The sequence below is a fragment of the Hippocampus guttulatus genome, chromosome 6 (assembly GCF_054856545.1).
Source record: "Hippocampus guttulatus isolate MCC_2025c chromosome 6, RoL_Hgut_1.0, whole genome shotgun sequence".
Classification (NCBI taxonomy): domain Eukaryota; kingdom Metazoa; phylum Chordata; class Actinopteri; order Syngnathiformes; family Syngnathidae; genus Hippocampus; species Hippocampus guttulatus.
Genome location: NC_141266.1, coordinates 19,731,646 through 19,757,737, shown reverse-complemented (window position 1 = coordinate 19,757,737; position 26,092 = coordinate 19,731,646). Strand labels below are relative to the sequence as shown.

Here is a 26,092-nt window from a genome sequence, read left to right as displayed (position 1 = left end):
TTTTTCCAAGGCGGTGATGGGGTTTTTACGACATCGTCAGAAACAAAGAGGCTGTGTTTGTCGCTTCCAGGCTTGCACAAGCAGGTGAGGCTTTGTGTGAAAAATGTGCACCTGAAACCTCCGGTGCATTTGTGTAAAGTTCTGTGAAAAAAAAGCAGGAGTCTCGTTTGGTGAGAGGTGATTTTCCTCAATGAAGCAATAAGCCACAAAAAAAGGGTCTTATCCAGCCCTCTGGCGCCATCTAGAGAGGTAATCTTGTGGGTCCTACACTTTTTAATTCGACTTTTCTGGGACAATATTTGTCCGTTGTCCAGTATTTTGGCCTTTCACATTTAACTTTACCACAACAAAGGAAAAGCAGCTGATTTTTTTTTGTCGATTTTTGTTGTCTTTTTCTTGTGCTGTAATTCTCAACTGAACTCAACTGTATTTATAGAGCACTTTAAAACAACCACCGCTGCATACAGTGTTCATTCACACAACAACAAATAATAAAACAACAAATAAATAGCAAAGAGAGCAGAAAACACAAATACAGTAAAACAGAAAATCAAGTCTCATGCCGAGTCAAAAGCCAAAGAATAAAAGAAATGAGTTTTAAGACGAGTTTTAAAGACGGGCGGTGAGGGGAGGGGGGCTTGTCGAACATTCAGTGGGCGGTCATTCCAAAGAGAGGGACTGGCAAGGGGAAAGGCTCTATGTTCCCAATTTAAAAATTATCATTACCGGTAGGTAAAGACATAAATGACAAAATGTGCTTCGTCTATCTATTAATGCCACTGATGTATAGTGACAGGGGCGGCCCGCTGGTCCAGTGGTTAGTGCGTCGACCTCATCGACCTCACAGTGCAGAGGTACTGCGTTCAATTCCAGCTCTTCCCTCCCTGTGTGGAGTTTGCATGTTCTCCCCGGACCGGCGTGGGTTTTCTGCGGGTGCTCTGGTTTCCTCCCACATTCCAAAAACATGCATGGCAGGCTGGTTGAACACTCTAAATTGTTCCTAGGTGTGAGTGTGAGATTGGAGGGTGGTTCGTCTGTGTGTGCCCTGCGATTGGCTGGCAACCGGTTCAGGGTGTCCCCCGCCTACTGCGCAAAGGCGGCTGGGATAGGCTCCAGCGACCCTTGTGAAGATCAGCGGAACGGAAAGTGGATAAATGGATGAATGTACCGTGACAGGCAGACCGATTAACCCGTGAGTTGACATTCATACAACAGAATAGCAGCTCTGTGCAACTAAAGGCCCAAAGTCGATTTGTGGGTAAATTGAGACGATCTACTTTCGGTGAAATTTTTATTTAGTGCTGTGCCGTGAGAGCTTTCTAAGATCAAAGGTGTGCTGGTGTGTGTGCTACTGACCTGGTATATCCTGAAGGGGATGTATCGGAATCCCGCCTCCTCAGTGGGATACTCCATCAGTTTCCTGTTCATGGCCCAGAACTGCTCAAACTTATCTGCACCAACCGAAAAACACAAGCGCACCTGTCACTGCAGATCTAACACAAATTTGAAAACATTGAAACACAACACCATATCTATAAAAGTCAGACTGGAAATCATTCTTGGCGAGTTTAAAAATGCATGTGCAAGTAGTTGGAAAGCTCCCCATTCCCACATGAAACCTTGTAACGCAAGAGTCACATGTCACCGGAGAGGGCAAATGGATAAGTCGGCCTAATTTGGACATTTCGTATTGGGGTGTGCTAACTTTTGTTGCCAGCGATTTACACATTATTGGTGGCGTGTTATTTTGAGGGGACGGTAATTTCAGTTTTACAAGCTTTTCACTGACATTTCTTGTCTCATGAAAAAAATTTAAGGAAAAATTTGTGATTAGTATACAGTACTCACTTCTGCGATATAGCAAAAAAATACAGGCGGAGAAATAATATCACTTTCACATTTTGAAATCATTATTTTTCTTTTAGTTATTTGAGAAACCGACTCTTATTTCTTTAATTTACCTGTAAATGTTTTAAAGTTTTGTGTTTAATGTGTTGAAATGTCATCAATGTACAGTATATTCATTTAATATTTTCTGAAAACTACTTTTGTTTTCTCTGCTTGCTTTTGAATGTCGTTAGCTAACATAGTCCCTTTCACACTCAACACTCAGTCCTTCCGCTCTGTTGCGTAGAAAACAATTGCTGCTCGCCAATTATTATGTATTTTATCCGTCACTGAAATCATCCAGTTATCCCAATGCGGGAAGCGTCGTCACACATTATGTCAAAAGCCGGCAATTTTCGAGCATCCGCTTCAACCACTCCATTACATTTCAAACCTGGGAAATAGATGGTTTTCATGGTCACACCATCAAAGGGCCTTACGTCTACTTACTCCTAAATCCACTGTTTTTTTTTGTTTTTTTTAACCCTCAGCAACTGTTCGAAAAGGGGTTACTTAATGACTCATAAATCCTGGTTCTATTGTTGCTTTGCAGAAAATCTGTGTTAAAGTGGACAACCGTTCAACAAAAGCAAACATTTGAGTTCATCGAGTGGACTTAAGTCACCGCCCCCAAACATCGTAAAAACTTTGGTTTCTAAAACACATCTCACTGTGCCCTCTGGGTACCTCCGAGATCACAAGCGTCAGACCCATCAGACCCCACCTCCGACCCCCCACCTCCCTTCCTCTTACACCATCAACATCACACCACACCGCAGCCGGCTGGAAGTGGACGTGTTGGAGCAGGTCGGAAGGGAAAAGAAGAAGGGGAAGGTGTTTGGGTGTTATCTGAGTGTGGACACCATGTGTGCTAATGAGTTAATGTGTGATCCTATGATGACTTACTTGCCTGACACTTGCTTTGAAACCCGCGTGTGTGTCTTTTTGTGTATCTGTGTGTGTGTGCGTGTTCCTCACCATTCTGCAGACCCATCCACAGCTGCTTATGGTCCTTCTTCTGCATGTCGTTGACGACTTGGCTCTTGTGTTTGAGCGCGTCCGCTTCTTTAATGCTGGACATGAAGTGGGCCTCCACGACCGAGCTGGACATGCAGTGGAGCAGGTCCTGGCTCGGAAAGTTCTGCCAACACAAAAAATATTTTGGCGTTGGCGACTGATGCACTCTAGCCATGTGTCGACGACGACATGAACACCCAGCTCAGTCTTTGACTAGCACATGTTGTGGCTATTTGAAAAGGCGACTGAACGGGAATGTCAGCAACAGCAAATCTCATTCGAGGATCTGTCGTTGTCGTTTTATTTTAATCTTAAAGGTCATTAAATGTGTTTGAGAAGAAAAGCCCTTTTTATTTATTTATTTTTTTTGCATTTTGTTCTCCATGTGAACCACAAAAACGAACTGTGTTTTTTGGCGGACTGTCAAATGGCCGATTGTTGAGTGATACAGCAAACATCTAACTAGAAACGCATGGTTGTAAAAGATTATATAATAGTAACCACATAATGAGAGCTGAGCCGACAGTAATATTCCCGTCACCTCAACGAGTGACTTCTGAGACAAAACTAAAACTTAAAAGAAGCGTAAACGAGAGTTGTTACCTTAAAGTGCACAGTGATGCTCCATGGCAAGATAGAGTTGGAAGCGTGAAGGTCAAACAGAACACCGATAGGATAGTGCCTGACATCAGGAACAACACAATCAATATCTGTTCATTTGGACAAATAAATACCGACATTAACTCTGTGAATAGTATTTACTGGAACGACTAAGGCTATGACAGACTCTAAAAGTTACGTATGGCCGCACTGACACCCTGTGGAAAATATTGGTAATGAAAGCATTGTACATTGACTGCAAGCTAAGGTGTCACATACCTCGATGACTGCATAAACCAAGACCTCAATTCAGCTCCTCACAAAAGTATATGAAGTGGTACCATTCACACTTTTCCCCACAATATAGCAATTAACTAGCTACTTAACAAAATAAATGGAAAAAGATAATTAAGTCAATTGAAATAACTAGCTCTCAGGAAAAATGTTTGAATTAATTAATACAGTAACAAATATTACAGTAATTAAGTATCAAATATTACAGGAGCCTTTAACAAGACCAAACTTGGCACTCCACATTATATACTTGATGTATTTGAACAGGCTACCAAGCAGCATAACTGAAACAAGAGGTTCCCTCACCATTTGAGCGGCGTCCCTTCGTATTCGAACCACATCTCCCCCACATCCTCGGCCCTCATCACTCTTAGGAAGTGCTTCTTCACCTTGTCGGTGACCAGTGTCAGGTAGCTCACCCTTGGCAACAACAGCTGTGGGAAAACAAGGTGCTCACTGTCATTGACTTGTACACAACACATTGGACATGACCGTGTCTCGCAGTTATTTACTTATCGCAAGTGGGTCTGGAAAATATCGCCTGCGATAAACATTGGATAGGAAAATACCCCTGCCGTGAAGAGCAAAAATCCATAAATAATTGAGCTACAAGATAGCAACAAGGCACTTATAGGGGGAGAGGATCATAAAGTATCAACACCATGCATCTAGAATGTACAAAATCATGAAACTATGGTCTGTGTTCAGGAATAACATTCAACACAAACAAGCCACCTTTACAGGAGGCTTATCAAGCAATCAATATCAATAGAACAGGACAAACAAATGCCAAAAAACAAGGACAACAACAATTAAACCGAACAACAGCAGCACCAAGAATCTACAAGATGGTGCCAAAGTTATACATTTGCTGCTTTGACTTGAGCACAAAAACAATAAATGGGTGAGTGTATTAATGAATATTGGATGAAAGTTTCCACCCCTCAATAAAATCAAGTTATGTTTGATAACTTCCATTCTGACTTGATATGAGGGTGAGTAACGGGTGTATGACTTACATAATAAGGCTCCGCCTCTCTCTCTGTCTCCTCGTCTTGGTTGAGAGTGAAACAGGCTGGGATCCGGCCAAACCAGACGTCTCTCAGCACGTCTTTGTCATCTGCCATGTTGCTGCTGTAGCTCCCAGTGGCTCATAAAGACTCAACGACCCTCAAGCCCAGAAGCACACAGCTTCCTGTCATACCAGAAAAGCCCATTTGTGGTTATTCGGCAGTTGCAGATTACCAGTACTAAATGTAACCATCCATCCTCTTCAGCTCTATTCTCATTAAGGCTGCAGCTGAGCTGACGTTGGCAAACAAAGCAGGATACTGGACTGGTCACCAGTCAATGAATTACAAGGCACATGTAGACAAACAAAAATTCACATCCCATCTGTGGACAATTTAGATTATCAATGTCACTGACATGCATATTTTTTAAATGTGGGAGGAAAAACAAGCATGAGGAACATGCAAATTCCTCCCAGGTAGCCGAAATTCCAACGACCTAATTTTTTACAAATAACATGAAAAGTTAATTACACAAGCACACGCAAACAAATTGCATGTGTTCAAAAAATACGGATAAATACGTAACCCGATTTCCCAACATACACAGAAAATGCGCCCTCGTTGCACGTATGACCTATACTACTACGTCAAACGATCCACAAAAACAAAACTGCATGGAGGAGGAAACTCACGTTAGCACAATAGCTAGCTAGCTAGCATATCGAGTAGAAAACCAACGCGGAAGTGTTTTCCAATAGCTATTACACGTCAGTGCCTTAGCTTTTCAGAGTTGTTCACGACAAAAGAGCATGTTGCGCGTGTGTACAAGTGGAGAAATGCCTACTTTTGTCTGTGTTTTGCGATCAAGTCGTAGCGAAGAAAAGAATTGTTTGGGCGATGTTGTCATTCCCAGCTGACTGATCGCCGAAGAAGAACTCTTTGACAACAGCGACCCCTAGAAAACTGCTGGCAACCTGACGAAAGTGCCACGACGTTTTATTTAATAGGAATAATATATACATATTTCCTTTTATAGAGCATATGTTGTTTTTTTATTAAATATTACATACGCTTCGAATATTTATAACTCATTAAAATCTTACTAGAAAAGTCGTCATTAAAATGCGTTGTCGCACCTTAAATACGTAGCGAGCGAGGGCTGTTTGGGTAATTTCGTTTGTCCGTCCAATTTAAAAAAAGCTTCCAAAATGGACAAGAAAGCGGCGGTTGATAACGTGGAGGTGCGCCTTCAGGCACTGGAGAATCGAATATATGGAGACAGAAGGAATAAAAGTTCGAAACCGTTAAAGGTTAGTTTTCAGGTTTACATTTATAGGTGTGGTCGAGCTAAGAAGCTAACGTGCTGCCAGCCTAGCAAAGCTAACAATAGCCGAGTTCCTCCCCACTGACCGATGTTTACACGATTCAGTGTACAGTAATTCAGTCGTGTATTATATGTATTTTGGCGTGTTATTTAGTACTGACTTACTTAATGCCATGGTAGCAATATGCTCATAATCAATGTCAAGCTCCGTTAAATTTAGCTGGCCTTTTCGAATGGATTTGGACAGTTTTGAGTTGTTTATAATTTTTCGAGGTGTATTTAAATTAGTGTTAAGGTATAGATCGTATAGTTGAAAGTTTACATTTTCGATGCAACTTAACATACAAAAGCAAAGTTGGCACATCTGTAGCTTGAGGCAATCTCTGTGTCATATGATCCAACATCATCAGCCCTTGTTACATTGAGCGCTTTCTGTGTGGTTTGTGCTTTCTCGTAATTGATTAATATCGAGATTAAAAACGGTGGTTTTGAAATAGTATTCATTCCACGGTCATTTGTAGATCCAGCTGACATGTTTTTGGTCTTACTATCAGTAATAATGTCATGAATGTCGTCTGTTTTGCAGTGTGCAGAGTCCTTAGCAAGAATTCAGGCTGGCTTGACCAATACAGCCAACAAGAGGGAGCGAGTGAAGATCTTGCACAAGAAGAGTGAGTCATACCGCCTCGATTATAAACCAATTTCGCCATTTTTAAGCCTACTCTGTTCTGATGACCTCTTTATGTATTGGCGCAGTTGAGGACCTGATGAAGTACCTGGACCCCCAGTTCACCGACCACATGGCTGTGCCTGACTCTATGAAGCTGGAATTCATCCTTGCCGGTGAGAAATGCAACAATACAGATGCTGAATTATGTTGACTTAGATATGTTGGATATTTTAACTATCATGTTGATGTGACTGTGCCCTCAGAGGAGGACTTCCTGCTTTCACAGGCTGCTTTGCTGGAGCAGGCCAGCAACCTACAACCGCTGCTGGAGAGCACCTACATTCGAGGTTAATCCCGTTTGGTTGTCATGTCAGAATGTGATTAATAATGTTAGCCCCAGTTTAACAAGTCCTCAAGTAATTCGAGTAACAGTTAAAAGAATGCTCAAGGCATTTTCTCGGCTACCCGATATTTAGTGTGCACTGTTAGGAAAAATAAGTCAAGCTAACCACAGCAACACTGGGTCATGCTATGCATGACCGTAACACGCTTTCAATGTGACGTGAAGGTCAACTTCAAAATAAGCCTTCCCTTACCAATTAACTATGATAAAATCCTTGGTATGCTTTTATTTTGAAGTCGTTCCCAGCAGAATGCAGCAAAGGGATGCCTGACGCTCTCTTGACACGTATTCACGCTTGTAGGTGGGGCCACCTGATATTGCCATCACAAACTATTGCCACTGATGTCAACAACACAACATCGCCCTTAAATCAAGTTCATTTGCTTCTTAAGGATGCTTGAAAACTAAAAAACAAGTCTTAACCAGGGGTGCCAATAACTATGGAGGGCCATATAGCGGTGAAATCCTGTCTGTACTGAAGTGTTTTTGTGGTTGCTTCAAGATGTTCCTGAGCACACCACCAAGCTCCAACGTCTCTCCCAAATTCACATCAAACAGCAGGTAAAATATACTGCATGCCTTCTGCATGGTGCCGCTCATTCCTTTGGTTTGTTTGGTTTCCACCTGTCAAGACCTCACTGTCTGCTCTCTTTCAGGACCAGACGGATGTTCAGTCCCTGGAAGTCAAGAAGCTTTTTGAGGAATACAACAAAATGGTACTGATACAAATGTTGCAGAAAAACAATAGAGCAGTAACCCAAGCTAAAAAGCATGTATAACGTAGCATAACAACTAAGACGGTAAAATTGTCTATTGCAGTTGGATATTTATTGGAGTGAATCCATTTTATTGAACCGGGTCATTGGGTTTTCAGATGTTCCTGCTGTCCAAGCAGTTCACCCAGTGGGACGAGAGCCTGAGGAAGCTGGAGGAGGCCAAGGGCCTCCAGCCTGTAGAGTAACCCCCATTCGTGATGATGATGGTGATGATGAGGAGGAGGATGGTGATGGAGTGTGGACGAACTTCAATTTGTGTGGCTTTGTAACTGCACAAACAACAAAGCAGTTCTGGGATTGTTGAGTTGCTAGGCTGGGGGTGGGGGGCATGGACGGACAGAAGTCGCATGACTGTTGAACACTCGTCTGGAGGATTTTCCTCCTCTCATGAGACAGCTCAGAGTCACCCTGCTCTTATTTATTTGCACACATGCTACTCTCATCGTAAATTAGATATTCCAGCTTGTCTCCTGCGAGTTGAGTCATCAGACTTTGAGCGCCTGACCTGTACTCAACGTTTTTTCCTTTCCGCTTTGTCTCTTGACATGATATCAATGCCTCTGTGTTTGTTTCAAAATGTCAAAACATGACTGCAGGTAATCTAATAAAATGTTTTTATTGGACTACAGTATTCCCGTGTGGATGACTTCTGAATTTCACCAGCCCTGTCATGTGAGCTTGCATTCCTCTGAGGGTAGTTGCTTATTGTGTAGTGGTACACTCGCCTGACTTGTGTGCAGGCAGTGTGAGATTGGTTGAAAATGGTGGATGGATTCTTCTGAGGATAGACACTTCTGCCTTTTTACTGAAGGTACTTGAGTGAGAATATTTTTGGGTTTTTGAAGGTGTGTACAAAGTTCAAATGAATAGAACGGACCCCCGCATAGTCGGGGTTTGGCACTCACGGATTCACCAATGTGTATTTTTCTTTTTTCAGTATTTAAAACATACTTTAAAATATTTTCTTGTGGTTATAAAACATTTTAATGTAAATTTACAAGCATGACGCAATGCGAGCCAAGTGAGACGATCGGCACGGCGGGAACTCCGCATTGCCGTCAGTGACGTCACCAAACCCGGAATGGAACTTCACACGAGAATTTCCTGTCGGCGACAGCGGCGGACCTCCGAGCGTGCCGCAATGGACCGGACTGCCGTCGTTAAAGTGGGTGCCGCAGCCAGCGCGAGCGTGTGCGCCCTGTTCGGCGGCGTGGTTCTGGCCCAGTACATCGTGGCCAAGAAGAAACGAGCGGGAAAGAAGACTAGGATCATTGAAATGGTGAGTTTTGAAGCTACGGTACGACGACATGCGACATGGTGAGCGACAAGCTAGCTGCAAGCAGACGCGGGAAATATCAGGGAATCACCGTTACTTTTCTTCACAATAAAACATTGTTACATTTTTCACAGCTGTCCTAGCGAGACGCCCCTGTTTATCCAATGAAATTTAAGTTTTCTTATGTAAATACAGAGTTCCCTCAATGACCATAAGTGAATCCCAAGATACAAGCACATACATAAGAGAATCTTTAAATTATTTTGAAGGCGACGGGAGGTGGTGTCGTTTCCTTAACAATAGTGACTTTTGTGTTGTTCCACGCACGCGCGGATGGCCCCCAACAACAGCAACAGCAGCTGTTTTAGAGGTCACTGGCAGCTAGCTTTTCAGTTCCCACAACCAGAAAAGTGTTTTTGTGTGAGACGAAGTGAAACCCCGGTTTTCACTCTTGCCCGTCGGTTGATACCGCTTCAAATGTCAGGCATGCATGTAATGCAAGTCCTCGCAGGAATCAGTGGCTTGTGGGGGTCCCGTCTAATAACAGCATCGTCAAGTGTTTTTACTTGCACAATCCAATGAGATCTGAGATGGTGAAAGCTGTTTGTAATATAGTGAGCCTCTCTTGTAAGCATTTAAAGCAACTTTCAGTGTGATCACAGGCAGATGTGATAATGGAGCATCTTACGAGATCACCCCAAGGCGGGAAAACATGAAGAATTTACGGACCGCTTTGATATTGACAAAGAAAAACACAAAAAAAAGCAGGGAGCCTCAAGTGGGCCCTGTGCTGCACTTTGTGCTGCACCCTGCGTTGCATTGTCTTGGTGTGCCTAATGTATAAGTTATCAGGGCTAACACGACTATATTTGAGACCACATTTGATGTTCCTGTAGGAATGTTTAATGTGATTGTTAGTTGACAGTGTACAGAGAAGAAATTTTCACTTAAGATTTACACGTAGCTGAAGGCCTGCCCTCCTCCTGTACTGTATGTTCATCTATGATTCATGTAAGAGGTATTCGTTACGGCTCCGCCCTGTCACTTAAAAGTTGAACTTTGCATTTCAGTCATCGGCGAATCACCAGCGTCCCTCTGGCCGGTATCAGCACTTGGGAACAAAACCAACAAAAGACACACATGAAAGACAAACAACACAAAGCAAGGACGCACATTGTTTCACTGATTATGTGGCTTGCAGCATGTTTGGGCCTCACAATAAGAAAACAAAACCAAGAATGCATTACTTCAGTGAATTATCATTTTGTTTGTGCCATATGTATTTCAATAAGAGACTTTTTTTGAGAAAGTGTTATTTACATTACCGGATTCAAATTTGATTTTGTAGAGAACAAAAAAAAAAAATCCAAATTTTTAGAAAAAAAAAAGCACATTTGCATCCACCGCACTAACAAAGTAATTCCTTAGTGATGGAGTGCTGCATCCACCTCAGAAAAAACGTCTTTTTTTATGGACACTTGCTATATCAGTCAATCATACTTCATTTATACAGCACCTTTCATACATTTCATGCATTAAAAATGCTGTGCAATTACAACATCAAATACACAACATAAAAAGAGGACCCTCCCAGTTCCCCCAACATACACCGATACATATCATACAAGCACACATACCCTGATGAGCAATATTAAAAAAGACATGGCAAGGAAATGAGCACCTCCCAGTGCGAGGAAACACTGGCACTTAAAAACAAACAAAAGAAAGCTTAAAAGATACTTCATTTTTATGAAGTATCTTTCAAGCTTCGTTCAGACATGTACACACATTGACATTCACTTTTACAAATAAATTAGGGGGTGTCATGATCATATTTAACCCTTTCCACTAGCGGCCAATGCTCTTGCCACTAGCTGAAGGTGCTGCTTGCACAATTGTGCATGCTGCCATCAGGCAGTTTGTCAAATCGAATATTCCGAGCTCTGAGCATGCCCCTTGTTGCCCCTCCTTCTCCTCCTATCAGTAGCAACAGATGGCTATCACCATGGCAACCGGAAGGGCTTTCTTGCGGTGCAACGTTGAAAGCCTTTGCGCCGCAGATATATTTCCACGTCTGCATGCATTTCACCTCATTTTCACAAAGACACACTGATTGTATTGAGAATCATTCGCTCATTCCCAAAGTACTTTATAGGAATTTCTATACAGTGGAAAACTATGTAGTCAGAACAAAATTAAACTCTACAGTGTTGTCTCACACACACACACACACACACATACAGTATATATGTAAAAATCACAATTGTAACGTTATTAAATGGAATGTGGAGAATTCAATAGGTCTCCTGCTGTGTACGTCTTTGGCCACTAGGGGGAGTGTAATACATACTTTCTAAAGATGACTAAGAGTAACAACTAAGTTGGCAGAATAGTCATTTTTTGCAAAAGAAAAAGCTATGGATTTGGATTTGACAATAAAGTTGTATCCAAATCCAAATGGATTGAAAAAAAAATTGGATTTTGTTCTTTATTTTTTACCCCCAAATTCTTGAAAAGTGCCAGTCAGTGTTTTCCATAACAAAAAATATTTAGAAAGGTCATAATGAAAACAAATCTGGGAACGTATAAATCCGCGGGTGTCGAGCATCGAATACGTGAGGGTTCAGTGTAAATTCCTTCAATTCAATTTGAACCTTTTTTGAAACGTTACGTGTTTTCCAATGACTATTTATGTACTTATTTATTGCTACTATTTTTTATGGGGGTCTGTTTCAGCATGGCCCTAATCTTCCTAGCTATCCTCGCGTGACATCCGACCATATTCCTAAATTCCTTGGGCAGCACTGAAATCTCAAGACAGCTTCATAAATGCCCTTTTTGTGGATATTTTATTCACGTTGTATCAGCTCAACAATATCGGAGCTATTGTCTCTGTTTGTGGGTCAGACATGCTCTGAACAGGAGTGCGTGAATAGGCGCTCACATGCGAGTTAGTGCCATAAAGTTTATCTTCCTCTTGAACTTAAAGCCTCCTGGAGCTTTCCGATGCAGATAAGCACAAATGAGTTCGAGTTGGGGTTTTTTTTTCTTTTCTTTTTTTTTTTGAGAATTGAATTGAAAAGCATGTGAGTACACAGTGTTCTTATTCTAAACAGCCGTACAAGGAAAAACAGGCTGATGCAATATGTTTTATGTATGTTGTTTTGATGTAACTCGAGAGCTTTGACCTACTTATTTGTTTCACTGACGGGACTCGTGCAATTTATGTGAAACATTCCTCTCGGGTTGCACTCGTATCCTTGTCACGCAAGTGAGGTCGGCCGACACTACCACAGCTGCAACTCGAGAATGACCCTTCATCATGATGTGCTTTATTTTTTTGTTATTGTTGTTGTGCGTTTGTTGGACATGCAAAGCAGCAGTAGTACTCTTGTTTGTGTATGTTAGCGCCATTAAAAGCACCAGCGTTCTTATTCCTGCATGTGCAAAGAAACCATTGGGACAAAGGGACCATTGGGACCCAAATTGGGATATGCATGAAAAATAAACTTTCAGACCTACAATGTAGACACGATATATACCTGTATATATATTTTAAATCGTTTTACCTGGCACGGTGGTCAACTGGCTAGCACTTCCGCGTCACAGTGCAGACGTGCAGGGTCAGATTCCGACTCCGGCTTTCCTGTGTGGAGTTTGCAAGTGCCTGGGTGGGTTTTCTCTGGGTACTCCGGTTTCCTCCCACATTCCAAAAACATGCATGGAAGGCTGATTGAACACTCCAAATTGTCCCTAGGTGTGAGTGTGAGCGCGGATGGTTGTTCGTCTGTGTGTGCCCTGCGACTGGCTGGCAACCAGTTCAGGATGCCCCCCGCCTACTGCCCAAAGACAACTGGGATAGGTTCCAGCACCCCCGCGACCCTTGTGAGGACAAGCAGATTGGAACACGGATAGATGGATGGTTTTATTGAATGTTTACATGCTTAAACACATGTAAACATTAAAACACATGTAAAACCTTTTAAAATGCACTTTTTAAAAACTTTTTTTTACACATTTTAATAACCAAAAAAAAGTAAATAGCATATGTGATTTGCATAGAAAATACTGTATCTAAAAGCGTGTCTGTGTCATTTAAGAGGTGGGTCTTAGAGGTGTGGTGTAAGAAGGGAAGATTGTACTGACCATACTCAAGATATCGTTGATTTGTTGTATTACATTGATGGTGTTTGTCGAGCCGATATAAAAGTTGAGTAAGGGCTCGATGACACAAGTCCCGTTGGACCATTTCAAGCCCAGAGGCACCTCGCACTTAATTAAACACGCTGAAATTAAGGATGACGGGAACCTGCTCGACCTGACCCATCTACTGGTGTGTGGATGCATATGTACTGTACCTGTTTGACGTGTGTGTGTACGTAGAGTTTGCACATTTCTACTTTTGAATGTGAGGATAAGTGCTTCAGAAGATGGATATATATAGTGTATATCAATGTGTGTGTTCAAATAACATGTCTACACATTGCATGCATTTGTATGTTTTTTTTTTGTGCATGTATGTGTAAACACACCACATATGCTTGTGCAGGAGTTTTTTGCCTCACTCAAATTATCCTCAAATGAGGGTAGTTCGAGCGTGGGTTTTTTTTTCTCCCCCTCTAACTCCCTTGTTTCTTTCTGACTTTCGGGTTGAGTGAACGCTGGCGCGTTTTGGCTGCCGCTGCTCAACCTGTATTGTTTTGTGTTTTTTGTTATTGTAAAGTGTCCTTGGGTGTCTTGAAAGGCGCTTATAAATAAAATCTATTATTATTATTATTATTATATATGTATGTTTGTACCGTACGCGGGTGTATCCGCGCTTGTTCACATTTACTGTGCAAGATGAGTGTCTTGTTCTCGTCAAGTGAGTGCATCAGCACAACGCGGGTGTGCATGTGTGTCTATAATGAGATTCAACACAATGACCCTTAATCCCGGGTGGCCTTTCGTCCCCGTGCAATTTATTTCTCACCGGCGCGGTGCGCGTGTCTGTTCAAATTGTGTGTGTTCAGCAGATGCTCTCATTGACTGGAAAGTCAAAGGTAACATGACAACAAGGGCAGATTGCAAACTTTTTTTTTCCTCCTCCAGCGGCTTCGTATCCCCTCTATTAATAGTCGCCAGTGTGTGTGCTTGTGCATGGGTGTTGACACGGATTAGCTGTTGAGTGTGTGTGCGTGGGAGGGGTCTCATGCTCTGCACGTCCCACCCTCTAGTCTACGACTATAAAAAGGCTCTTCAGCCACACATTCTTTTCTTCACTTTTGTTTTCCACAGACGACACAGCCCCGGTAAGTTTTAAGTGCGCATGTGTGAATGTGTGTCAACCGTCACTCTTGAGTGTATACCGAGTCCTTATCATGTTATTGTATTATTCCTGCAATTTAGTTTTGAGGGCTTGTTATACCTTAAAAACTCACACTTTTAGCACATGAAAAATTTTGATGCGTTTTGGACTGGCTGGTACCAACACCGCCACAAAATAATGTTCATGTGCTAATTGAATACACACATTAAAAAAAAATCAAATTTTGCTATCATTGATTACAGTGGTAGAATATCAACAGTCTGTGCTCACGCTGTGCTCGAAGCCTTAAATGCATCACAAAAACAAACGACTGTATTGACATCATCTTCCCAAACTCTTTTTCAACGAACCAAAAGCCATGAGTGATGCAAAAAAATAGGATGATAGGAAGCTGACTAAACAGCGCCACGGGCGGAAACAAAGCTGCACGAAAACTGACCTTCTTGCCAGACCATTTCCTTCTGCATCGAAGGCTTACACAGTTATCCCTTTTCAACAAAACAGACTTACTCAAATGTATATAGCATGTTGTTTTCCTGTCATTGTCTAAAAAAAAGTGTACTTTCAATCTTGAGGTGACAGAATGCAATATGGCTCCCTCAGAGTGAGGAAGAGGTGGAGTCTGTCCAGATAGTTAATGGACTTACGCTCAAGCTATTTCAACACTTAAATTGGTTAATATTGCACAAAACAACGTGAGGAATGACCAATAGTATTGGTTTGCCAAAATAAAAGACATTCACTTTTTTGACCCCACAGTGACGATTTGGAGGTGCGTTTTTGAGTTTATTAAATTTACTGAAAGTCAAGACAGAATATGTCCTCCAACATACCTCCTCATGAGGCTCCTCCTCTTCCCTGTTTCGTTCACAACATATTCAAAGGCGAGACGTGTGCAGTTAGTTTCAAACATGTCGTGTCATCTCCAGTAATGTCGCCTGCTGTCCTGCTTTCAGATGCCTCAGTTCGAGAAGAAGACGGTCCACATGAGGGACCCCGAGAGGGTGGAGCAGATCATCTGTGGCCTCATCAAGGGTGGAGCCTCCAAACTTCAGGTGGGCGTGACTCTGACACCCGCTGGTGACTATTTGCAATTGCAGCATGAAACATGTACAGTCACGACTCCACTTGGCTTCAGCCTGGTGTACGCTGTACACACGCACACACACACACAATGATGTCTTGAGGTATGAGTGACCTCAAATGGTGAACGAAAACCCTTTCACCAGACCCCAAACCCAGACAGCGGTATCCTTTCAAAATGAAATATGCAAATCCACCGTCTTAAAATCGGCTGAACCGTCAATATGTGCGTGGCCCGCTTTAGTGATTCACTTGTGCCATTGTCCACCGCAGATCATCACTGACTTCGACATGACGCTAAGCAAGTTTGCCATCAATGGGAAACGCTGTCCGACGTGCCACAGTGAGTCCACGTGGTAATAGAACTCACCAATCACAGTTGAGCGCGTCGTTTCAACACGTGTGTGTGTGTGTGTGTGTGTGTGTGTGTGTGTGTGTGTGTGTGTGTGTGTGTGTGTGTGTGTGTGTGTGTGTGTGTGTGTGTGTGTGTGTGTGTGTGTGTGTGTGTGTGTGTGTGTGCGGGCGGGCGCGCGCGTTCTTGCTCCCAGACATCATCGACAACTGCAGCCTGGTGACGGAGGAGTGTCGCGAGAAGCTACTGCAGCTCAAGAACAAGTACTACCCCATCGAGATCGACCCACACCTCACCATGGAAGAGAAGTACCCCTTCATGGTTGAGTGGTGAGCTGCTTTGCTGGCCGGACTCACACCGGATGCTTCGACTCTCACAATTCACAAATATCTCATATAGCTGATATTTAAACTTTTTCTATGATCTACTATATATGATACACGGACATCGTATCCCGTAAAAGTTTTGTTTGTTTATTTATGTATGTATTTATTTAGTGATATATTGTAATGGGCCTGCGTGCTTTTCTCGAGACAGTGGCAATATGCATCTCTGATGTTGCACATTTACATCAGAATTGTCTTATTTTACATGATGCTAATTATTTTTAGGGATGGTCGATGCCACTTTTTTCCAGACTGATACCACGAGTACTTCGGGATACCTACAATTTCAATTAACACAATTACAGATAATTATGAATAGAGACCCAACTACTGGCATGAAAGACTTACTTGATGTCAGATTTTTTTTTTTTTTTTTGCCTTATGCATTGGTGGCTGCTAGCCGGATCCTTCACATCGCCCATCCCTAATTAATTTATTGTACCGAATATATATTTAACTGACACTATTACCGTATTTCATGTCTAAACACCTTTAATGTAGCATATTTGCCTCATATTGTATGAACGTACATCCAATCTACTCTATTTATATTTAATATTTTATCACTGTAATATAGTTTCTTGACCTTATTTGATGTTCTGTATGTCTGTATTCAGGTATTTCAAATCTCACACACTTTTGGTGGAGCAGAGGTTAGAGAAGGACAAACTGCCTCAAGTGGTGCGAGAGTCTGACGCTGCACTCAGGTACCAATCGAAACCTACGCACAAAAAATAAAATAAAATAAAATGGTTTTGATGTTAATTTGCTAGGGAAGGCTTTGAGCAGTTCTTCGACCGCCTGCACCAGCACGACGTGCCGGTGTTCATCTTCTCTGCCGGACTGGGGGATGTCCTGGAGGAGATCATCCGCCAGGCGGGTGTCTACCACCCTAACGTCAAGGTGGTGTCCAACTTTATGGACTTTGACGACAACGTGAGTTCTTTAAAATGACACTTGCACCTACAAAATGCCTGACTTGCCTATACTGTGTCGTTTCCGCACGATACTTTGTATTATTTAGTGCATCTTTAGCACACTATTTGACAGACCATCTGACAAACATTGTGAACAACACTATATTACAATATCGTGCTCAAAGATGGAAAAAAAATGACAGTATTTTTGACTATTTTGCATGCGGGGTTGATTGCAGGGCGTCGTGCGGGGCTTCAAAGGGGAGCTGATCCACGTGTACAACAAGCACGACGGCGCCCTTCGCAACACTGACTACTTCAAGCAGCTGAAGGAAAACTGTAACATCATCCTGATGGGAGACTCGCTGGGCGACCTCAGCATGGCTGACGGCGTACCCAACGTGGAAAACATTCTCAAGGTCGGCTTCCTCAACGACAAGGTACGCCGCCAATGTCGGAACTGACCCTGATTATTGATAACGTGCAATCTTGTGTCCTGTTAGATTATGCCTCCTTCGCACATATGTAGATATATGACTTAAATTAGGCCATTGTGTCGCTGTGACCTTTTTCTTGGCTCCGCATCTTCCTACCTATCTGCACCCTTCGCAGTTAAGACCATCGAGTCACACATTGTCACATGGGCTAGGCAGGGCCACCTCAGTCTTTCTGGCATCAGTTAAATAATTCAGCTGAGAATATACAGTCTTCCGGTAGTTACTATTAGTTTATGTTGCGAGCATTAAAGATAAAATGACTTTTCAGTTGGTGCCATGACCCGGATTATCATTATACATTATCATTTTCAGGTGGAGGAGCGTCTGGACAAATACTTGGACTCTTACAACATCGTCCTGGTAAAGGATGAGACCCTGGAAGTGCCCAACTCTATCCTCCAGAAGGTCCTATAACTTGCTCCTCCTACCACTACCACTGGACCTCCTCTTTACCCCAACGCCTGCTTCCACGCCTTTGTACGTGTCCGATTGGACATTTTTAAATGTGCAGTACTCTTCAACTCCTTTTTGGTCTTGTGTCAAACTCGCACTCTATCTTGTGGACACCAACAATCCAATCGCAGGACAGTGAACCGCCACAAATTTGCAGTTGGGCATTCGTGAAGTCACCTGTTAGGGGATTTAAATTTTTTTTTTTTTACTAATCAACATGATGTTTTGAAACCCCCGCTATGTCTTTTATTCCAAACCAATAATCAATCAATCATCATGAATGGGTTTTTAATATTCACAGTCGTGCTTGGCCCCGAACCCACATGAATAACGGGGGTTTGCTGTATAGCATCTATCTAGGGTGGATACGTTCCAAATCCACCCGCAAAAGGTAAACTGCAAAAACTGCTTTTTCAACACACTCGGAGCAGCATCACATCCAAAACGAGCATAGAGAACAGTAAAACACTTCAAAGTATTCCTGAGCGCCTGTTCTCACTCTCATACTGTCAAGAAATGGGAAGCTGTTGTATAACATCACTTTGAAGAAAGGAAAAGAAGGCTCCGCTGCTCGCACGGTTCCATAAATAGGAGGCAAACCCTGCTTGCTTCAAAATCAAAATCAAAATTGGTTTCTGACACACCTGTTGAGCTTTACTATGACACTGACCCCAAACTAAAAAATTAAACTCCTAAGTTCAAAAATCTGGGAAGAACAGTATAGTGACAACCTTTGCTTCACAATCTGTGATATAGTAGTGGGGGCGTGAGCGATGAAGCCAGATATAGCGGGGGACACTGTATACAACGTTATTTTTTCAGTATGGGTGTCTTTGTGTACCGTAGAACACGTACGTACATGTACTGGACCAGGAAGAAGCAAGCGGACATTTGAACATGATTATCATGGAAATGCCAGTGGAGGTCACTGATTCACTTTGGGAGGATGTGATTTGAGGAAATGCACTTTAAAATAGGCGTGAATATCTCTAGTGGATGTGTGCACATGTTTTAGTCAGTGGACGTACGATGTATAAAACAAACAAAGAAAAAAAGCCATGTTTAACTTTTATTCAAGCCTTTTAAAGCCCGCTCTGCTTAGAAGAAGAATCACTTTATTCTCTATCTTCTAGTTTGCTTGAGAGTGGTCAGAGCTCCGTGCTACGCTGAAACAGAAAATCACACCAAAGTGAGAGTGTTTTACATGCCGGAAATGTCATTGGTGCCCTCACCCCCATTTTTTCCTCAACATCTCTAATGTGTTTTACTTGTGCTGCTATCACCTGCATGTTGCCTTTTCTCAACAAAGAAATGGAAGGAAACAAATCTATTTCCATATATGTAATTGAAACAGGGAATAATGTCATACTGTATCTGTGGACCTTGTGTGGAAATGTTTCCAAAAGTAGAATCCTGTGTTTTATTTTTCTAAGCAGATTTATTTTCTCTGTGATCATATGAATTGGAAAAGAAATACAGCATTGTGTTATAATGACATGTTACTTGACTGTGTGAAGAACAGCTGGGTTTTTGAAAGTGGTTACAATTGACTACAATGGCCATTAGGCGGTAGCAAAACGCAAAAAATTACGAGTCATCAGCGTTTGACGTGGCAGGGGTACTATTGAAAAAGAAAAAATATCTTTCAAACAAACGTGTGGCTCGTTGGTCTAGGGGTATGATTCTCGCTTAGGGTGCGAGAGGTCCCGGGTTCAAATCCCGGACGAGCCCAACATTTGGTTTAGTTTTGCAAATTTTAATGCATGTTCAGATAAATCATATTAATCTCAATCTGTCTCACCCTTACAACTATCATTATTTACAGTTGTATGACCACACAACATTGTATCTAGTGCAGTTAAGATTATTTATTCATTGTTACGTTTCTTTATGAAGGTGCAAAAATCGTAATTTGCCTTCCAAAATCCTCAACTCGTTTCGTCAACTGTAATCTTAAAACAAAGACTCAATTTCCCATCATGCAGCTGTCTTTCGCGCTTGCGCACGACTGGCCGCTTTCCCCACTGAAGTGAGACTGTTTTGTGAGTTCGTCAATTTATTGTGCAGGGAAGTCCTTACCTATACTAATATTTCATTCATTTAAATTTAGAATTGTGAAGAAATTGTTGCTTAAGTAATGTAATGTGGTCCTAATTTATCTCGTACTGTGTTTCACCCGGCGATTGAATACTAAAGAACTACAATTCCCATTTGTCATTTACCTTTCGCACATGCGCACAAGTGCCACGTTCGCCCCAGTTTGAGCGTCAATGCCATGACAACAAGACGATGACTTGAAGAGTGTAAATGTGATTTTTGATACCGTGGGGATTAATAAACCTGCGGTCTTGTCGGACGCATCAGTGAAGAAAAGGTAAAAAAACGGTTTTACCCGCTGGACGCTGGGTTACTCGCGTGGCTAGCTAATTAGCTGGCCAAGCTAAACTGAATGGGTTAGCCGCGAGCTAATTCATTTGTGAACGCGCCTTGATGAGTGAGCGCGTGAGCCTCAAAACTTATTAACGTTACCTATTTTAGTGCCCAAACGCAAACAATTACACTTGAAATGTGTTAAAATCCTCATATCTGGTCAGGATACTTCAAAGATGACAGGAATCTATGGTGGCACCTCACATTTTGAGCGAAATATGATGGAAAAGGAATATTTGTAATTAGAAATCATTGAATTGTGTTTTAAGACCATAGAAAACATGTTTACTAGCTTTTTTTGTCCGTTTAAGACAATGTAATCCAAACATTACAGTATTTTGGAGCATGTTAAGATATTTCTTCATTTAACACATGACGAAATGTAACGAAACACGATTTCAATGGGTATTAATTGTAAAATGAATGTCACGTTTAATTTGCAATTTTGCTGGATTAGTTGACCGGTTGCACCTGCTCAGTTGGCATTTAAGACGAGAGCAAAGCTGCTTCTGCTGATCACGTGACAAGTCACGCTGCTCCCCCATTGGCTCCTGCTGTCCCTGGCAAAAAGCGGCCACTTTTTGAGTGACACTTGTACCTATTTGACTGCCACGTGACGATTAATCAGCCGGCTCCTATCATCTGTTTAAAATCGGCTCATTTCCAGATCCCCCCCCCCCACACACACACATTAACATCTTGCAACATAAAACAAGATGACATCCAAGCATTCCCCCTTCCAAAATATAGTCAGCAACAAATTGGCTGATTTATGCCAAATTTTCTTTCTGTTTTGAAGTTAAATAAATACGAAAGGAAAAAGTTTTGTAAAAAAAGTCAAATGAAATGCCTGTAATTCACATCTTCATCCATCCATCCATTTTCCGAACCGCTTGATCCTCACTAGGGTCGCGGGGGGTGCTGGAGCCTATCCCAGCCGTCTTCGGGCAGTAGGCGGGGGACACCCTGAATCAGTTGCCAGCCAATCGCAGGGCACACAGAGACGAACAACCATCCACGCCCACACTCACACCTAGGGACAATTTAGAGCGTCCAATCAACCTGCCACGCATGTTTTTGGAACGTGGGAGGAAACCGGAGCACCCGGAGAAAACCCACGCAGGCCCGGGGAGAACATGCAAACTCCACACAGGGAGGCCGGAGCTGGAATCGAACCCGGTACCTCTGCACTGTGAAGCCGACGTGCTAACCACTGGACTACCGGGCCGCCCTAATTCACATCTTTACTTTTTAAAAATTTTTTTTTACTGTTGTCAGCATTAATGGGCCGAAAAAGAACATTTTATTCATTATATTATTCATTATATCTTTTAAATACATTTTATGTATTTTGCAAAAACTTACAGTAATGACAGAATTAATTCGTATGCAAACCATTTTAACCCAAGTATTAAATGTTTTCAATCAAGATGTTTCCAAAAGTGTTTTTTTTTTCAACACATGATAAATAGGATTTTATTCTTGTCACTGGTATTAAATCTCCACATAAATTGAGAATGCAATTTGCTGAAGTGACTCTCATGGTAACATCACGCAATCGTGATAGCGAAAGCAACAAACAGTGATATGGTTTTAGTTGTGACTCTGAAGAGGAGATCCGTGTCATTGTTGGACTCAATCAAATTTTACGTGGGACATTGGGAAATGGCATTTTAAAAATCCCCTGCCCCCCTATTTCCTCTCTTTTTCAAACCTACTTGTGACAGTAATGTGACTTATCTCATCCCAAGCAGATGTCTCTATTCAAGGCACGGGACTGGTGGTCGGCAGCCCTCGGCGAAGGCGAGGAGTTTGACCAGGGGTGCATGTGCGTTGGAAATGTGGACAACAGCGCCATGGGACATGGTAACGTAATAGAACTAATGTAAGTTTCAGGTCTTAGTCACGTCCATCATATCAAGAGTTTCTCTCTTGGTCTTCTTGTGCAGACAAAGTGGTGGTGGGAAGCTACATGGGCATGCTGCGCATCTTCTCCCCTCACGCTGCCAAAGCCAACGAAGCGGGCCAAGGCGCGGCCGAGGCGCAGCTCCTGGAAGTCCACCTCCAGAACGCCATCGTCCAGGTGGAGCTGGGGAAGTTTGTCTCGTGAGTAGATTTGGTACTTACACAGAAGCAAAAGAAAGTGTTTATTTTCTTTTTATTTTTATATTGTCTACTGTCTGGATAAATTAAGTGCTTAAGAAGTGCACTCTGCAGGTTTGCGTATCATTGTTTCCTGGAACATGAAAAGCTGAAGTAATAAAGCCACAGATTTTTTTTGTTTGCGTTATTATTGTCGTCAGATTTATGATTGAGTGACTTGTCTTTACGCCACGCTTGTTTGAAAGAATCTTGAAGTTTTCATTGTTAACACTTCAAAGGCTGCAAGTCAAAGTGTTTCGTGCGTCGTCAACTCTAATTGAAGTATATAAATGAGACGTCTTTTGTAAAAGTCTACACGGGAAGAGGACCTTGAAAACAACAAAAGCGATACGCAGGAGCCGTCATTCATGAGACCACTGCAACATTTAGCCAGTTAATCCCACTTCAATTAGCTTTAGCTTGCTCTCCCTCTCATGAACACACAAACAAGGATTACACTCGGCGACTTGAGCAGGACTAGCGTGACCCAAACTAAATCCACCACTAGAAAAAGACATTTTGTAGAAAGACTCCGATGATCTCTTATGTCATCAAAACGTGTTAACAAACATTTTACAAGTTATATTATGCTATTCAGGAATTGTTTGATTAACTTTCATTGAATAATTTCTAATTTACCTCATTGATGAATGAACTGCCCTGTTGTGCCTGTTTTATTTCTTTTTCATTTCTTTCATTAAATGATTTAAGATAATTGATCCATTAAAATAACGAGTAAATGTATTTTGCATACACTGTACATTTAACGTATTTTCATGTTTATTGTGTTCATTTATTCTACTTTAATTATGAATAATGCAAATAAAAAGTAGAAAGTTCAAATAAACTGTTTGATTTTATATTAACCTTAAAAATTTTACCATATCATTTTTTTTTCATCACCTACGGTAGCCCTGCCCCCTTCTTCCATTTTAAAAATCAAACGTGTCCTCTGAGAACCAAAGTTTGCCCACTCTTGCTTTATATCCTTCAGGCAGGTGGCGCTATTTGTCTCACTTTAGTCTCCTTTTGTCAGTTGGCAGAAATGAAATGTGAGCTTTCTCTTGGAAAAGTCTTTAAAAAAAAATCCTTCCTTCCTTCCTTCAGCGTCGCGTCGGTGTTTGCTTTAAGCTGCGGTTCGCCAACACGGAATTCCTCCCGGGAATCCGGCGGGCAGTCGGGAGGCGACGCTGGAGAGTATAAATACTGGCGGGATGACTGAGGCGGTGGCCCGCCCACCAGAAAAAATTTTTTTTTGCTTTCCCAGGATGAAAGAACACTTGTGGGATCGGCTTCCCCTTCCGTTGTGGTCACCCCTTTCTTAAGACCGCATTTTGTTCTAGCAGGACAAAATCAACAAATATCTTGTCACTGGAGAGGTCGCGTCATGGCTGCATCTGCTACAGTTCATTTGTTCAAGGTTCAGCCCGCAGAACCAATGCTATTCTTATTTGCAGAGGACGAGGATCGAGCTCTGCCACTTGGTCTCAATGAAGCTCCTCCACCCATTTCATCATAGTTCGACACTTCAAAGTGGCCACCAAGCAATGTGTTAATCTAAATGGAGCTCTTCAACTCATTTCAAGATAGTTCCTTGGCAGCGAAATGCCACATGATAGTGGCAAAAAATATGAAACCCAGAAACACACCTCAACCTAGTTCCTGAACACCAAAATGCTTCCAAATGATGGCGGAGCAGTATTTTTTGGGGTCTAAATTAAGCTCCTCGATTCGCTTTAACATAGTTATTTGATATGCTAATGCCACAAGATGGCGCAATACCTCAAATGCTAAACTTGAGGGAACATGCACTTGACGGGAGACAAGGCCTTCAAGCATCTTCCCACTCTTCGTTAGAATCACTTGTGTTTTTGTTGTGACGTAGATCATGTTAAGTTAATACTAAACAGCAGTGTTCTCACTCTGATAAATGTTGTGTTTCCAGGTGTTCGGATCTTCTCCACCTGGCTGTTCTTCACCCCAGGAAGCTGTCCGTCTACTCCGTTCTGGGTACCTTCCTCCTCCTCTTCCTACGTGTTACTTCCTATGTAAGTGCCATTTTGTCAATGTGAGTATGTGTGTGTGTGTGTGTGTGTGTCTGTGTGTCTGTGTGTCTGTGTTCAGGCACAGCGGGCAACGTGGAACATGGTGACCAGTACCAGATCAAACTGGTCTACGAGCACAACCTGCAGAGGACCGCCTGCAACATGACATACGGAACATTTGGAGGGGTCACGGGTAATGCACGCATGCACTTAAATGATACTGTTTCATGCTGTGGGCTTTGGGAAAAACCAAGGCCGGGGACAGCCCTGCCACAGTCCAAGACAAACACACACTCTCTTGCACACAAATGCTGCTGTGTCATGCTCTGGGCCTTTTTGGAAAAAACAAGTCGGGGACAGCCCTCCACTTGTCAATCCAAGAAAAACACACACTCACACACGGGAATCCCCTTTCAAGTGCAGAAAATGACTATTCCAAATAGAGGCTGCTTTGTTGAGAGAGGCACGTGCGTAATTCAGTGAATGTGTGTGTGCGTGCGTGTGTGCACCTTTGAATATGCCAGACTGTGGCTTGGCACGATGGACTCCTTTTTATCTGAGAGCCTTTTGCACCGCAAGAACTTTATGCCGGAACTTCAAGAACTTAGGAGCAACTTGGTCTGTGTTTGTACTGAACTCAACTTAGGTCCCGGGAATTATTTCAAGGTGATTGAAAACCCTGCTAGGCCGGATTATAAGTGAATTTTGATATATGTGCATATGCGTGTGTATGCAAGTTGGCATGTTACATGCCTTAGTTATTTAGATCATTTGTGTGTAAGTGAGTGAGTCGATGCACATGCATCCATGTCTCCGGGTGTGTGCATGATGTGATGGGTGCCTGCTTTTGGTGGTGAAACACACGCACGCACACACACACACACACACGCACACACACACACGCGCGCGCGCAACACATTACATTACGTGTGCGCTTCATGATGTTTTGCATGCATGTATAATTTTCCACCACAAGAGGGCAGTGCCCGCCACTGCGGTGCTATATTTCTGATGTCTTTTTCTCACCCCGTTGTAAGAGTTGTCCAACTTCTTACACCAGCTGCCACCCTAAAAATTTTTTTTTAATTCCAAATTATTATTGTAAGCCCCTTAAAGGAAAACTGTAAATGAAATTTATGATTCGATTCAAATATATTGCCCTCAAAAGTGAAATACAAATCCTATCTAAATAAATATTTAAAACCAAACAATCTTAAAG

The 26,092-nt window shown here is 42.3% G+C and overlaps 4 protein-coding genes and 1 non-coding gene across 9 annotated transcripts in view; 4 read left to right on the top strand and 1 right to left on the bottom strand.

Moving 5' to 3' along the window:
• atg5 (ATG5 autophagy related 5 homolog (S. cerevisiae)) overlaps window positions 1–5,738 on the bottom strand; it is a 45,019-nt gene extending 39,281 nt beyond the window's left edge. For both annotated transcript variants that reach the window (XM_086112756.1, XM_086112755.1), the window contains exons 1-6: window positions 5,656–5,738; window positions 4,818–4,993; window positions 4,105–4,232; window positions 3,508–3,586; window positions 2,866–3,028; window positions 1,357–1,451 (exon numbers count right to left, since the gene is read on the bottom strand). In XM_086112756.1, coding sequence (XP_085968882.1) covers window positions 1,357–1,451; window positions 2,866–3,028; window positions 3,508–3,586; window positions 4,105–4,232; window positions 4,818–4,925 — 573 coding nt within the window. In that variant the 5' untranslated portion in view covers window positions 4,926–4,993; window positions 5,656–5,738. The remainder of the gene's footprint in view (window positions 1–1,356; window positions 1,452–2,865; window positions 3,029–3,507; window positions 3,587–4,104; window positions 4,233–4,817; window positions 4,994–5,655) is intronic.
• Window positions 5,739–5,911: 173 nt separating this feature from the next.
• Window positions 5,912–8,607, top strand: dctn3 (dynactin 3 (p22)). Its single transcript, XM_086114675.1, has 7 exons — window positions 5,912–6,121; window positions 6,722–6,806; window positions 6,892–6,978; window positions 7,069–7,152; window positions 7,711–7,769; window positions 7,865–7,924; window positions 8,083–8,607. Exons 1-7 carry the CDS (start codon window positions 6,020–6,022, stop codon window positions 8,167–8,169), a joined length of 564 nt encoding a protein of 187 aa, XP_085970801.1. The 5' UTR covers window positions 5,912–6,019; the 3' UTR covers window positions 8,170–8,607.
• A 486-nt stretch (window positions 8,608–9,093) lies between these two features.
• On the top strand, window positions 9,094–19,753 carry nt5c3a (5'-nucleotidase, cytosolic IIIA). Of its 2 annotated transcripts, none has more exons than XM_086113527.1 (8): window positions 9,094–9,263; window positions 15,525–15,623; window positions 15,925–15,994; window positions 16,200–16,332; window positions 17,007–17,096; window positions 17,163–17,325; window positions 17,546–17,746; window positions 18,116–19,753. In XM_086113527.1, exons 1-8 carry the CDS (start codon window positions 9,126–9,128, stop codon window positions 18,215–18,217), a joined length of 996 nt encoding a protein of 331 aa, XP_085969653.1. In that variant the 5' UTR covers window positions 9,094–9,125; the 3' UTR covers window positions 18,218–19,753. The 2 variants fall into 2 exon arrangements, with proteins under 2 accessions (XP_085969653.1, XP_085969654.1); XM_086113528.1 differs by lacking the exon at window positions 9,094–9,263 and adding an exon at window positions 14,361–14,551.
• A 162-nt stretch (window positions 19,754–19,915) lies between these two features.
• Window positions 19,916–19,987, top strand: trnap-agg (transfer RNA proline (anticodon AGG)). Its single transcript has one exon. It is a non-coding gene; the product is annotated as a tRNA-Pro (tRNA).
• Window positions 19,988–20,469: 482 nt separating this feature from the next.
• The window catches only part of bbs9 (Bardet-Biedl syndrome 9), a 105,669-nt gene continuing 100,046 nt past the window's right edge, over window positions 20,470–26,092 (top strand). For 2 of the 3 annotated variants that reach the window (XM_086113525.1, XM_086113523.1), the window contains exons 1-5: window positions 20,470–20,630; window positions 22,441–22,552; window positions 22,636–22,792; window positions 24,774–24,838; window positions 24,953–25,066. In XM_086113525.1, the coding sequence (XP_085969651.1) occupies window positions 22,441–22,552; window positions 22,636–22,792; window positions 24,774–24,838; window positions 24,953–25,066 (448 nt within the window). In that variant the 5' untranslated portion in view covers window positions 20,470–20,630. Of the gene's footprint in view, window positions 20,631–22,437; window positions 22,553–22,635; window positions 22,793–24,773; window positions 24,839–24,952; window positions 25,067–26,092 lie in introns of all 3 variants that reach the window. The other variant, XM_086113524.1, reaches the window with a different exon arrangement.